The sequence below is a fragment of the Sceloporus occidentalis genome, unplaced genomic scaffold (genome assembly GCF_023333645.1).
Source record: "Sceloporus occidentalis isolate IW3139 unplaced genomic scaffold, rSceOcc1.0.p SCAF_24, whole genome shotgun sequence".
NCBI classification, from domain to species: domain Eukaryota; kingdom Metazoa; phylum Chordata; class Lepidosauria; order Squamata; family Phrynosomatidae; genus Sceloporus; species Sceloporus occidentalis.
Genome location: NW_028317004.1, coordinates 5,664,912 through 5,680,141, shown reverse-complemented (window position 1 = coordinate 5,680,141; position 15,230 = coordinate 5,664,912). Strand labels below are relative to the sequence as shown.

Below are 15,230 nucleotides of genomic sequence, written 5' to 3'. Positions count from 1 at the left end.
AAAAATTTAGCACTTTCATTAATGCAAAAAAAAAAAAGCTTTTTGATGATACGAGTCATCATATGTGTACAAACAAGTGAAGACCAAGGAATTGCAGGCCCCTGGTATACCGTATATTATAAATGTTTGGGTTTTTGGAAGAACTGCTATTTCAGAGAGCACATCAGACAAAATAAAAAATACAAGAAAAAAAATTGAATAAATGCTATTCCTTTTTTGCTAAATAAGCCACCGGTTTATATTTAGCAAGGACGTTATGACATTTGAATAAAGGTCGAAGATCCATCTCCAATTACTGCCAAATGGTACTAACAGGAGTTGCAATATTTATGACTAAGGCACAAACACAAGCAGTGGGGGTGTACATTTACATATTGGCAATGCATTCATTCATCTGGCAGCATTTTTTACTTTAACAATTTGTGTGGCACCATGTATATGATTTATGTGCTCAGTCGGACGCTCGTCACAAAAGGCATCATGGTCAAGCAGGAAAGTTTGGTCTCATCCTGCATGTTTTGTGTCTGCTGTAACCATGGCTTGTGAGGAACGTAGTGACTATAAAGGACACACAAACACACACTCTCTGTACTGGACCTGAAGCCCATATATTGTCGCTCAAAGCACTTGCACAAAAGAAAAAAAAAAGGGTCCAGGAGGCTCTTGTTTAGGCTCTTGTGTGCTACTGTCGAATTTCATCCCCTGCAAAGCGGATACCTCTGGGGGAATGCGTAGAAACATAATTTAAATATAACACAGCTACTAAAAGACATGAAACTGCATAAAATGCCCTGAGCATCAACTTAATTGTGTCTATGGCCACAGCCTATCAGTGCCTTTGTTTCGCGCGAGTAAGTGTTCCTGGGAAAATTATGAATGGCAAATTTTCCTTAGTTATTGTGAGGAATTAAGGTATTCAGCAGTACTATAAATGATGTTCATAAGTTTAGTTACAAAATTGTTAATTACAGTGATAGATTTGCACCTTATAGCCAGAGTGCCATCTCTATGGCCTCTCAAATCCTACATCACAGTAAAGTCTTCGTTGGAGATAATGGACCCTGTAGTCCGTTTATCATGTAACCCTTACATGTAAGCATGCAGATATTACTCAAACATGACGTGATCATAAGCGCAAATTTCCATTTAACTCTCAAGGAGTAAAATTAATGTTTTAATTCATGATATCTAATAAAATAATTTAAAAAAGTAACTTTATATGGCAGGTTAATGGCATTGGGGTGTCGTGGGAGTGTGCGCCTCTGCAGGGTACTCTCACAGCAGGACAGGACACAGACGGTTCACAATGATGGGAACCCATCAGGTGGCATCCAGTCACAACCTGGAAACTTCTCACGCTGGCTTCTCCCTCAGGTTCAAAATGGCAGCACTTTTTAAATCCAAACGATAAGTCTTGTTGATCCACCCGTGCAGCTCCTGCCTGGGCACCTCCGACAGAGTTTTAAAGGCCTCACTCCCCATCCTTGTTTAAGCCCTTGGTGCTTTTTTGGGTGAAGGGTTCATACACTCCATGACAGGTGGCCAGTAGCAAGTTAAAAACCCGATAAACTTCTTGGTGGCACAGTTGTTTGGACACATTTCCACCTCTAGGGCTGATTTTAATGATTTCCATACCTTGGAACAAAATTAATTTTAAATCTCTATCGCCAAGATCCCAAAAATGCAGCCTAACAAGTGCAAGGTACTTATAAACTTTATTTTCCCATGGATACATTCCAACTATAAGTGTGCAACTTGCAATAGATTTGTGCGGGAGATGCGTTTGGTGGAACACATCTTCTTGCCTGTGACAAAGTTACTTCAAGTCAGCACCAGCGCTGGCTCAGTGAAAGCTGTAGGCACATGCACACAAACCTTCCCGCCGATTTCGTACCATATTTTTGAAGCCTGTCTGCATTTGGTAGTATTGTAACTTCTCTTGATCATTCATTCAGGATAACCCTGTGCCATCAACCTGTCATGAATTCTAACACTTGTTCCCCAAAGAACTCAACATCTGAGCAATTCCATCTTAAGCGTGTAAATTAAGCATAAAAAGGGTTAAGATCTCTGATGCTGGTTCCTTGAATTTTACTGCTGTGTGTTAAATTGTTAATCATACACATAATCCTTTTTGCTTTTATGTCTACCAGTGCATTGTGCCAAGTTTCTGAAATGCTGGAGGAATATCTGCATGTTTACAGGACACATTGTGAGGCAGATTCCTGCCTGGAGCAATGTGGATATAGAGACTGAGAGTGGCAAGAGTTGTGATTATTTGCACAATTGCTCATCTTTCAGTATCTGACTAGCTTATAGTTTACAGTATGCATCACTGTTCACATGATTATGATGCATGTTGCAACCAGACACTATGTTCCAATATCCAAGTGGCTTCCAGGTTGCAAGAACTTGCGTTTGAAATAGCCGAGAACAGAAAAAAAATTATAAAAATGACTATGTATGAGACTTTTTTTGTGCCAAATACTACATACAAAACTATTGAACAATATCAAGAGAATATAAAAGTTTGGTGGGAGTTCCCTTTAACAACTATTACCAAACACATCAAGACTCTATACAAGCAGTAGGTAATAAAGCAAACTACACTATAAACACACACACACACACACAATGCCTCTACTATATTCTCCACACAGGGGCGTAACTAGACGCCTCAGGGCCCGGGTGCGAGAATCTGTTAAGGGCCCGGGTGCGAGAATCTGTTAAGGGCCCCCCCTCACCCCCCCCCCCAAAAAACATGATTTTTACCCAACAATTATTTTTCAACTAATTCAACAAATTCAATTTACATATTGAATCATATCTGTAAAAAAATCAAAGAAAAAGGGGCGCATGTACAAAGGGCATAATCCAGGGGTGTCCAAGTTTTTTCTGCAGTGGGCCACTTCATCAGAATTGTATACGTGCGCGGGCCGCACTCATTTTTCACTGTGACAAAAAAATATGGCCTTTAATAAAATATGCAGATTAAAATAAAGTAAAATGACACAAAACCTTTACTCTTCCTCTCACTGATTTCTGGGCCTTGAAAGTTTTGCGACTACAAATTCGGGATTCCCTAGATTTATTCTAGGGATGAACTAAAATGAAAATTCTGGACCAAAACATTCAGGGTTCACTTAGCCAAAACTGAAAATGACCCCCACCTTTAAAAATAATAATAAAAACTCACATGTTTAATAAAAGTAGGTAACACACAATTGGACAAAATTAGCAATATGACTTGGCATGATAGGAGTGTGATTGCTAACAGCAATCACACTCCTATCATACCCAGGCAACCAGTAAATGCTTGTACCTAGGCATGATGGGACTGTGCTCGCTGTGATTGCTGTTAGCAATCACACTCCTATCATGCCAAGGCAGCCAGTACATGCTGGTACAGGGTGGCTGTAAGTGATGTGCAGACCCCATACTGCTGGCAGTATCACTACACAAGGGGGGCAGCTAGCCAGGTTTCAGCATGTACTGGCTGACTTGGCATGATAGGAGTGTGATTGCTCACAGCAATCACAGTCCCATCATGCCTAGGTTCCAGCACTTACACATCCATCCAGTAAATGCTGGAACCTAGGCATTATGGGACTGTGATTGCTGTTAGCAATCACACTCCTATCATGCCAAGTCAGCCAGTACATGCTGGTACAGGGTGGCTGTAAGTGCAGACCCCATACTGCTGGCAGCATCACTACACAAGGGGGGCAGCTGGCCAGGTTTCAGCATGTACTGGCTGACTTGGCATGATAGGAGTGTGATTGCTAACAGCAATCACAGTCCCATCATGCCTAGGTTCCAGCACTTACACATCCATGCTATCACACACACACTCATTTATTCATATAATCATTCATTCACAGATTCATTCCCTCAATCACACACACACTCATTCAAACACCCTCCCCACCCCCTTACCTGCACTGCATCGAGGGGATGCCGCTCACAGACTTCAGCAGGGGGCGCGGCCTCCCTCTGCCTTCTCTGCTAAAGCACAGAGGAAGTAGGATGTCACGTGAACTCCGCTTCCTCTGTGCTGTCCAGAAGACCCTCCCACAAGTAAGTAGCAGGGCTTGAGGTGCGACTCGTGTAAGATCGGTTGCCCTGGCTGCCGATCTTACGCGGGCCGCACCTCGAGGTCTGCTACTTACTTGTGGGAGGGTCTTCTGGACAGCACAGAGGAAGCGGAGTTCACGTGACATCCTACTTCCTCTGTGTTGGATGTTGGACGCCCCTGCCTTATTAAAAAAAAAAAAAAAAAAACTTAAAAAAGATTTCGGGCGGCCCCTTGGCTTGGGCCCCCCTGCCGCCGGGGCCCGGTCGCAGTCGCGACCCCGGTAGATCCGCCACTGTCTCCACATTACCTGTTTTCTTCCATACACTTGGTACTTTGCACAACAGTGAGTGAGACCCTTTAGCCATGCTTTAGCAACTTCTCAAACACACATCATTCTTTGTACTCTATAGACAGATTAAAAAAGTATAGGATCAAAAAACACTGATTAATATAAAAAATTTATTTTGTGGTTTCACACCCAACATTGCCTAAAAAAGTAATAAAGATTCCTGATGATGTTGAAAGCAGCTAAATGAAAAGAGATTCTTTGGTCCAGTTTAGAGGGAACTGTATGCATCTGTTCCTCATTTTTTGGCATGCTTTTTGAAAAGCTCAATATATTCCTGCACATCATCTGGTGAACCCAGTGCTATGGGCATCCGCTGGTGAATGGAGTCAGGGACCACATCCAGCACTGGCTCTAGTCCTGTGGTTGCCATTCCTCCAGCCTTCTCTATGATGTAGGCCATTGGGTTGCACTCATACAGAAGCCTCAACTGCAAGAAATGTTAAACAGATCAGTTGAGATGAAGTAAAGAAATAGAGCATTCAGAAATATTTGAGATATTTTTTGTAGTCAAAAAGGGGAGAGGGTTCTACTTTATTGTGAAGTGTCTTGTCTATAGTATGTATACAATTCTAGAAGCCATAGAGCATTTAAACATACTACAAGAGCATCTGCACATCTTAGAATGTGTACAAACTAGAAAATAATCACGTGTTTTTAGCCAAATGAAACATATAGGTGGATTACGAAGACCCTGCTGAGGCAGGAAGGGCCAAGTATGTGGGGCATAATGCATAGTTAACGATGAATTGAAACCTTTGCATCTTTTAGCGTAAATCACGTCTACAAATTCCATGTAGCAGGTTTTTTTTGTCAGTTTATTTTTTAGTTCCAGATTTCACTGGTCTCTTCCTTCAGCAACTTTACATGCCCTTCTTCTACATGCACAATTGGTTTGGCAGAAGATATTATACCTTTCCTTTGGGACTTTTCACATTAGCAGGGTACAGAAAGATTCCTCCATAGACCAATGTCCGGTGCACATCAGCAACCATTGAACCCACATATCTTCCTCCATAAGGTGAACTTCCATCCTTTAATGGAAGATAAACCAAGCAATGTAAGGAACAACACCAAGTAACAATATAGAGATAGAGAAATAGAGACGACCAAACCCAAATTTCTCAGAAAAACAGAGATAATGTTATAATTGAAATAGATTGATTCATTGTTGTTAATCAGCAATGTTAATCAAATACAACTATGATATAGTTTAACATAGCAAAGTATCGCCTCAACAGTACCATTACTCAATGTTTTCAAACCTATTGCGCATCATTTTTTAGAGAAAAAAAGTTTGGTGCCATTATGTAAGCTGGCAAAAATATCATATAGTTTCTATTCCATTAAATAATCTTTATATATGTTTTAAGTGGTACTTAAATGGCATTTGTATGACAATAGTGCATTCATCACATAGTCTCATGAGAAATGTATATGATATGTACATGTGTGTGTGGAAAGAGTTAAACTTAATCACACACTTCAGTTCTTTTAAGTAGTGCTTCATATCCGATCTGAGAGTCAGGCCAGTCATTAACTAAAAAAACATAATTTGCACACGATTCAATGACCACTGAACAGTGTAGAATTGAGAGCTATAAATCCTGACGTATTGGTGGTCCTTGGGAACTGGTCTATAAAAGCAATGTATATAGTATATCCCCTCCCAATCAAAATGTCTTACTTCAGGGAATTTCTTCTTTTGCAGGTATTCAGTAACCGCTCCATCAAAATATTTGGCGTAGCCTTCGTTGAGACTGTAGATATTGCCCTTCTGTTTTATTTTAACGTTTTTGTTTACCAAAATGAATTCACCAATTGCCTGAAAGAAAAAAAATTTTTTTGGATGTTTAATAATTCACCAGGTCCAGGGTTTTAACAATAAAAGAGGTGAAAAAGCACAATACTTAAAAGAGGTGAAAAAGCACAATACTTACAGGGTCTAGCATGAAGCAATTGACACCGCATTCAGTAGCCAGCACCATCATAGTTGCACTGCCATATAACGCGTAGCCAGCTGCGATTATGTTACGGCCGGACTGCAAGGCATCTTTCTCACATGGCTCACTGTCAGTAGTCTGCACATAAAGCATATATTTATTATGGATCAAAATAATACTAAATACATCACATATTTCAGGTTTTCAAAATAGCATTGGATCCCCTGCTCTGCATATGTTCTACTTATGTGATGTCCATATTAATGGTATATCAGTTATGGCATAGACTTAATTCCTTAGTAGACAATGCCATGTAAGAGACACGGCCAACTGACTCTTCTGTGGTCAACGCCAGATGTGGCACCCCTTGATGCCCACATATGATAAAACTTCAACTGAAGCATGATTGCATTATGTTTAACATGTAGGGTAATTTGAGAGGTATTTTGGTATAATGTAACAGTGCACATAGTTTGTTATAAAATCTAGGAAAAATTCTTCTATCGTGAACCCTCCCCACAATGGAAACAGGTATATGTTTGTTTTATTAGGAATATATTGTATAGCAAAGTGACTCCTGAATTGTGTGCCTTTTAAAGGTCGTCCAGGGTGCTGTTCTCCCCAACTGGCTTTTCCAAATAAGCTCAGGGTCTATGCACACCTTATATCATGAGAGTTAAACTTGTGTTAGTTCTACTGCCACTTTAATCTGTTTACACATTTCTTCATGGCGTCCAGTTATCAATGATTAATTGATGTTAAGCTTTAGGAACCTTGTAATATTGTATCTTTAGAGCACAAAACTATTTTACCTTTTTGTAGATGGCAAAGATTGTGCCAATAGAAGCAAGACAGTCAATGTTCGATGAACCGTCGAGGGGATCAAAGCATACAACATATTTACCCTTAAAAAAAAAATAAAAAAATGATATTCACCACACAGGCTTTAGCAACTATAACACATAATTTTACTCTGACATAATATGCAAGCATGCAGAACTGAAAATTTCACATTGTTAAATTGTTTTAGCAAAACATAAAACAGTGGCAGAGATGAAGATGTTAATACTGCAAACTGAAGCATCTAACAATGTCTAGTGATAGGATCAGCAGCCAAAGCATGCAGCAAGTCCTGAAAGGGATCCATCAAGAGGCACTTTTATAATGATATACAACCACAGCCGCCATGGAAAACAAACTAACAGGAAACATTGCAGTTGCCTTTGCAACTGTACGTTGCATAAGTGTAATTACAAATATATGTTGCTGAAGAAACTTCCTGAACATACATGCCCAGCCACAATTACCCAACTTACCTAGCTATATGTGAATCCCTGAACGCTAATGACAAAGGAGATAAATGCATAGCATTTGCCACTATACACCATGATTCTGATATAGAAATGTTGTTGGGTCTCCATCAAAGCATTATCAAAGAGGAGCGACAGATCAAATAGCTTGTCATGAACTGACTGCTGCACACCAGGTGTATGGTCTAGAAGCACTCGAGATGGCTTGGGTGGAAGAAAACTTTAGAATAAAGTGTGCAGCTTATAAACAAAAATGTTGTTGTGGTTCTAGCAAATATAGCCACTATAGGAACCACAGCATTCATGATTCTCTACCAGATTCTTTTTGGGCGCGTTCTGATCTTTCCTTTATTAGCGTAGAGGACCACTAGATATAGTCATTTAGGGGGAAGCCCTACAGGAAATCCCAAAGTTCGTAGGCTGATCTGATTTGTTTTTGTTGGTTTCGGTTGATGTTAGAGTTAATACATGTCTTGGAAAAAAAACATGTTACTTGTCTGAGTTTCAATATATACTAGTTTGACAGTATAGTATTGGCTAAACGGCATCCCTAGGTTTGGTTAATATTGTACAAAATAATAAACTTAAGCAAAGCATGAAAATGAAACAGGAATTTCTTTCTACCAAAACCATTAAATATATGGGCACACACCCTTTTCTCAGGCTCCACAATGATGGCATGCTGGTCTTCTTCTGATACCAAGACACAGGAACTATATGACGCCTTCAAGGTGTTGATCACCAGGTCGTTGGAGAGGACATCCAGTTTTTTCACTTGATCTCCTGTCACATTTGTGGATCCAGCAATGCCATAGCTAAAACAATTAAGGAATACATTAACTGTGCATCATTTAACAAAACAGAATAGTAACGATAGAAAAAAAAAACTACACAATATGTTCCTTTTCTCCTATATCAGGCATGTATACATTGTGGTATTTACTGACCACGGACCAACAGTAGCAATTTGTCTTGTTGTCATTGTTTTCAGTTAAAGTGGTGTTCTCGTCCATAGATACATTTAGTTAAAGTACGTGGCTTATGCATGTGAAATTAAAAGAGTACAGCAAGGACCCAGGCAAGGAGTAAATACTGCTTAAATAATTGGTAATATCCTGGTGGCTGGTAATTCTAGAATTAGAAGCAAAAACAGTAAACAAGGAAGTCCTCCTTGCTAATCCTTCCCAGACACATGGCTATAAGGAGCATTTGCCTATTATTTATGTATTTAGTTAGTTCGTTTATGGTACATCACTGCTATAAGTCATAAAATAAAGAAAAAAAACAAAAAAGATACTGCATTGCTCCATTTGCTCAGTTGTAAAGTGAAAAAGATCTACGAACTCTCGTGATCTCACCAGCTAGCCTTGAACTTTAGAAATATAATTAAATGCTGTCGTCAACATTACTCAGACCCAAGGCTTCCACCATCTCTTTTCTCTTTAAAATATTCATAAGATGCGCTGGGGTACTGAATATAAAAAATCTATGAAAGTGGTGGTTCCCACTTATAGATATGCTACGGATTTCTTATTAAATGCATCTAAAAACAAAACAATATTACAGATATAATGGGGAAGTGGTGTGATCGTGATGTATATTTGTAATACAGTGTATTTGTAAGAGATTGTGGTGTTTTGTAGCAATGAACTTATCCTATAGCTGTATTTCAGGTTAAATTTGATTTTTTTTCTTAGTGTGTCTTCAGTTTCACTGGTCCGCTGACCTCCAGTAAAAACACAGGCAACGGTTTAAAGGGCAACAATTTGTTAGTGATTGGCTATTAAACAGATAGCAGTTTACACTCAGTACATGTTACTTCTTCGTGTACATCTTAGCTATTCTATACAGGTTTGAAATTGGTTTGGAATAAGATATATATATACCATAATTCTGTAGATATTTTGACTCCCTTTGTGCACGTGAAACTATCACTCCCCCTCCCCCTTTCTTTCTGCTGGGAGATCAAAGGTCACTAGGTAAAAAGTCCTTGAAACTAATGTTTCTGAGAAGCATGCTATTTTACTCAACACCTACAAGTTGCAAAATAACATTCTGGAGCAATAAAATGGCCTAGAGTTTATTTATTATAAATATGTAAAAAAATAAAAAAAAACATTAAAAAATGCAATTTTTTTAAAATGTATATTTCTAGTGGGTGTGGCATGATGTGTTTGTGTACCTATTTTTAAATGTTATATATTGTTTATTATTATTTTAAATTTTTTTTGACTGGAGATCCCTTTGAGATCTTTAAAGACCTCAGGGATCTCCCTTAATACAGGATGGTACCACTTATGATGTCATAGTAACTATTTTTTTATATTCATATATTTTGTGAAACATTTTCTCCCTCAGTTTACTTTGAACACCACTGCTGCTGGTAAGTAACAGAGTGATCAGTAAGCAGGGCTCTATTGTATCTGAACTAGAACAATGTAAAGGCAATACGATGAGTCTATCATGAGCTGAGGTCTGTGTTATCTTGCGATTGGTGGCCAGTTGGCTCACTTACGTACAAAATATTAACATTAATTTTGCAGTACTATTTGCAATTAACATTATGGATCTTATTTTAAAGAGGGCCCTGGCCCTTAAGAGGTTTTGAAAAATAAATATCAATCTTGAAAGTAAAAAAAATAAATAAGAGCCATTTATTATGGTCACTGCAGGCAGATCCTGGGGGTGGTGGGGGGAGGGGATCAACTGTTCCTGTACCAAATTACTGGAGGCAGATCACCCTGTTGGGCAATCAGCAGTTCACTGTTGCTCAACAGGCTCATTGGCAAGATCAGAGATCCCCATTGCAATCATCTCACTTACACTGTGCCCGGTTTGTCTTTTTAAGGAAGCATGTTTTGGTATGATGTCATGTCCCGGTGCGATGAAGGAGTGTCATGATTAAATGTAGGTCTGGCGGGTACTAGGCTGGTTCAGACCTAAACCAACATAAATACACCACTGCCTACAGTGTGACTCAACCACGTTTTATCAAACATCATATTAAACTATGTGTTTCCTACAAAATGTGATAGCTCAATGTAATAGCTGCAAAACGAGCATGGGGTGTTCTAGACATCTCAAGTGCTTGTGGCATGTAGCACAGACTTATTTGCCACAAAACTATATTCAAGATGAGTAAAGAAACCCATCAATGATAAGATTGTGAAGGAACAGGCACATTATAACAATTAAAAGATTGATCTGTGCCCGGTTCTTATTTAAGTTTAATTATTTTAGTCAAAAAAACAAAAAAAAACCTCAAACTCTACCCGCCGCACCCAGTATGTTAATTTACTTTGAACAAATATTGTGCTCTACTCCATTCTATTCTTTTGTGTCACGGCAGGACCCACAATAGGTTTTTTCTTTCACAACGCACAAGAAAAGATGTTGACAACTGCCAGATCCGTGTGCCAAGTTAATCAAAATGAAATATCTGCGTTTAATGCTATCTGGTTACTTTGCAAGGTGCGGCTATACGATCTATCTGATAAAGCCCAAATAAAATCAGCTTGTTGCCAATTCAATTTTTGCTTATATCATTATGATTAAGCAAGGTTCAAACTGGGGACTGACAGCTGTGATCTCAAGAGCTCCTGGAACCAACAGAAGTATCTTGGACCTTTTATACATCACAACCCAAATCAACAAATATTCACACGTTTCTGCATTGTACGACACTAGCTGTGACGCATGGATTCACAATGTATGGGCTAAATCAATCTAAAAAAGGAAATGAGTATTGGCTGGTGGGTCCTAGATCACATCATACTGGCAGTTTCCCCAATGTTACGATAAAATTATTAGGAATTATCAGGTCTCCGTCATCTGGACCGGCATCAAGGCGTAGCAGGTATTTGATAATCATCACACAGCCTTTGCTCTCATCTTACTGTGTTGATAATATTAGGGGTTACACAGCTTGATCGTGTAAGTTAGGAAATGGGCGGGGCTTAAAGCAACAAGGAACTTGTCTTATTGTGTCCCGAAACTGGGAAGATGTACATGAGAGACAACAAGACTACAATCAGCATGGAGCTCTCAGAGGCTGCTGCTGTGTACTACTTTTGCTGAGGTGGCAAAGCATTGTGGGAGTTGCAGTCCATAGCAGCTTGAGTGGCAGTTGTCGCTTATGACTATCTGTCACTTGGTCGCATGGCGCTGCGTGGCATTGCCCGGGTGAAATGACACGTGTGTCGTGTGGATGTACTCACAGGTTGGCCAGCCCAGCCTTGCGCACTGCCGAGGAGATGGCTTTGACAGCCGTGCACATGGCATTAAGGAGCTGGGTCATCTCTCCGGTTCCCTTGGCTTTCCTGCCTTCGTCCATGACAAATCGGGTAAGGGTGATGACATCGGTGTCAAAGGGGGCCTGGTCCGACATGATGATGCAGGATACACACGAGCAGGAACGGGGTAGCTGTTGTGTCTGGGCTGCTAGATGGACGGGTCAGCACAGTGTCTGCCCTGTGCCACCTTTATAAAAAGGGACACTCCCAGGCCCACGTCTGCCAGTCAGAGGAGGAAGGAAATGTGGGTGTGTGCAAGGGGCGGAGACAAATCTGCAGCCTGCTCCAATCTGCGACTCAAACAACTGGATTCTTTCAATGCACTTTTTTTTTTCTTTCTATTGCGCGCTGATTGGCTCCACGAGTCCAGCGTACACAACTCTGTACATACTGACCGTAGTCCACCGAACAAAGTTGCACAAACATAAAGTGGAAAACAGGCTGACGGGCCCCAGAGTGTGTCTAGCCTTGTGAATCGTGCTGAGGCACCAAGTGTGGGGAGTGCATGCAATACAGAGCTTGTCATGCAGAAATGCGAACACATTCATCTCGGATGGGAGGTGGGGAGTGGGATCTGAGGACATCGTTCAGTTTTTTTTTAAAAATAACTATTTTTCTCTCATTTGATTTGATCCCTAGGGTTCCATATTCAAGTTTAACCCATTGTTTCACAGATGTGCTTTCTGTGATAAAGTCAATGTGACATGACCAGCAGAGGATGGTTTCATATTACTCGAAGCCAAGGGTTCAAATATACAGTCCCAGTACGCTATTTTTATAAAAAAGCATACAAATTCTAAATGTGGGTGCAATCGCCTTATAACTGTTACTTCACTATTCATTGTGATAGACCCACACAAGAAAGTTTCTCCAATTGGAAGGGCTGAGCTGGGCCTGTATAATGTGTAATTCATCTTGTAAGGAGAGGTTTCTAAGAGATCTCACTGATTACATTTCTTTTAATCTCACGGGGTTGGACCTTCATAATATCAAGGAGCTGAAATGCAAGTCAATGTATAATCCCCCAAATAATTTGCACGCTGATTGCTCAATATTTAGCACCTATGGAGTATGTCTTGTGTTCAACTTTGGCGCAGCACCTGAGCCAGCGATCGGCCAATCAAAACAACTCTCAAACATTTGCAATCAAGCGCTGGGTTACAGAGATGTACAGATTTTTTTTCCCCTTTATAACACTGATTGTAAAATTAATTTAATAGTTTGTGAAGCGAGATACCAAGCTACTTTTCAAATATTCTTCAGCTTAAGCAGTTTTAGAGGATGTGTCCAGGGACAGAAGCCTAAATCTGGGAACCATTCCCTGAAAACTAGCATATCTGTTCAATGTACGTTCATTGTCATAGTAAAATGTCCTTTTTATGGGGCATCAAGAGCAAATCTAAGATTTATGGAAATCGAACATCATTCTGGGCTCATCATAATAAACAAGTCATTTATAGTTGTGTGAAAAAGAAATTACACCCTCTTTGAATTCTATGGTTTTACATATCAGGATATAATAACAATCACCTGTTCCTTAGTAGGGCTAAAAACTAGATAAATACAACCCCAGATGAACAACAATGCATGACATCAGGCCCGGACTGGGACAAAAAGTAGGCCCGGGCATTTAAGCCTGAGCAGCCCATTTTTATTTATTTATTGTTAAAGCTCACCCTTTATGTACCATCTTTGCATTTACTCATTCACACAAATCATTAACACATTCATTAATGCAGTCTCAAAAATCATTTAAGCAATTCATCCACACATGAGTTCATTAATTGTCATACACATTCACACAATTCATCCACACATTTATTCATTCATTCTCATACGCATTCACACTACCCCCTCTCCCCATCTTATCTGCCCCTTCTCTGTTCCACCTTTTCACTATGTACCCCCTTCCCCACTTTTCAATATGTACCCCCTCTCACTATCTATCCCCTCTCCGCATTTCTAACTCTCTGCACTCCCCTCCCTCACCCTACTTACCTTGTTGCCGGAGCAAGCAGCAACTGCAACCAGACCCGCAGCAGGCCCGGATTGACTTAGGGGCTGATGGAGCTGCAGCTCCAGGCCCCTACCTTAAAATAGACCCAGTCAGGACCGGACTGACTGGGCCTATGCGGCCTCTACGGCCGCATTAACATAGGGCCCCTTAAGCCCGCCGCAACTGCGACCGGGTCCGCCACTCTAAGGGGCCGGGAAACCCCCACCAGGGCCGGCCTCAGAGGTCTGCGGCTGCACAGGGCTTAAATTAAAACATCGGGGGTTTTTTTTAACTTTATTTAACATCCTCCATGTTAAATAAAGTTAACAAAACTTTATTTAACATGGAGGATGTTAAATAAAGTAAAAAAAACAAAAAAAAAAAACCCCCCGATGTTTTAATTTAAACCCTGTGCGGCCGCACACCCGCAAGGCTGGCCCCGGTGGGGGCTTCCCGGCCCCTTAGAGTGGCGGACCCGGTCGCAGTTGCGGCGGGCTTAAGGGGCATGTGCCCCTTATGCCCTGCGTTAATGCGGCCGTAGAGGCCCAGTCGGTCCGGTCCTCACTGTGCCTATTTAAGGTAGGGGCCTGGAGCTGCAGCTCCATCAGCCCCTAAGTCAACCCGGCCCGATGGCCAGTCCGGGCCTGCATGACATATTACACTGTGTAATGACTTATTCATCGAAATAAAGCCAAAATGGAGAAGCCATGTGTGAAGTACACCTTATAATTCAATAGCTTGTAGAACCACCTTTAGCAGCAATAATTTGAAGTAATAGTTTTCTGTATGACTTTATTGTTGTAGAGGAATTTTGACCCACTCTACAACGTTGCTTCAGTTGATTGAGGTTTGCTGACATTTGTTTATGCACAGCTCTCTTAAGGTCATTTCAATCTGGTTGAGGTATGGACATTGACTGGGCCATTGCAACACCTTTATTCTTTTCTTTTTCAGCTATTCTGTTGTAGATTTGCTGGTGTGGTTGGGATTATTGTCCTGTTGAAATTTTGGCCAAGCTTCAGCTGTAAGATTTCACTCTAGACTACTTTAGTATACAGAGGAGTTCATTGTCAACTGAATGACTGCAAGGTTCCTAGGTCATGTCGCTGCAAAATAAGCCCAAATCATTACCCCTCCACCACCATGCTTGACAGTTGGTATGAGGTGTTTGTGCTGATATGATATGTTTGATTTTTGCCAAACATGGCGCTATGCATAATGGCCAAACATCTCCACTTTGGTCTTATCTGTCCAAAGGACAGATGCAG

General features: G+C 40.5%; 1 protein-coding gene across 1 annotated transcript; it reads right to left on the bottom strand.

Annotated features, from left to right (window-relative positions):
- Positions 1–4,659: 4,659 nt before the first annotated feature.
- LOC149300551 (fructose-1,6-bisphosphatase 1-like) lies at positions 4,660–12,061 on the bottom strand. Its single transcript, XM_089485135.1, has 7 exons — positions 11,892–12,061; positions 8,327–8,489; positions 7,177–7,269; positions 6,362–6,502; positions 6,109–6,246; positions 5,336–5,455; positions 4,660–4,851 (listed from the first exon to the last, which is right to left on the bottom strand). Exons 1-7 carry the CDS (start codon positions 12,059–12,061, stop codon positions 4,660–4,662), a joined length of 1,017 nt encoding a protein of 338 aa, XP_089341261.1.
- Between the last annotated feature and the right edge of the window lie 3,169 nt (positions 12,062–15,230).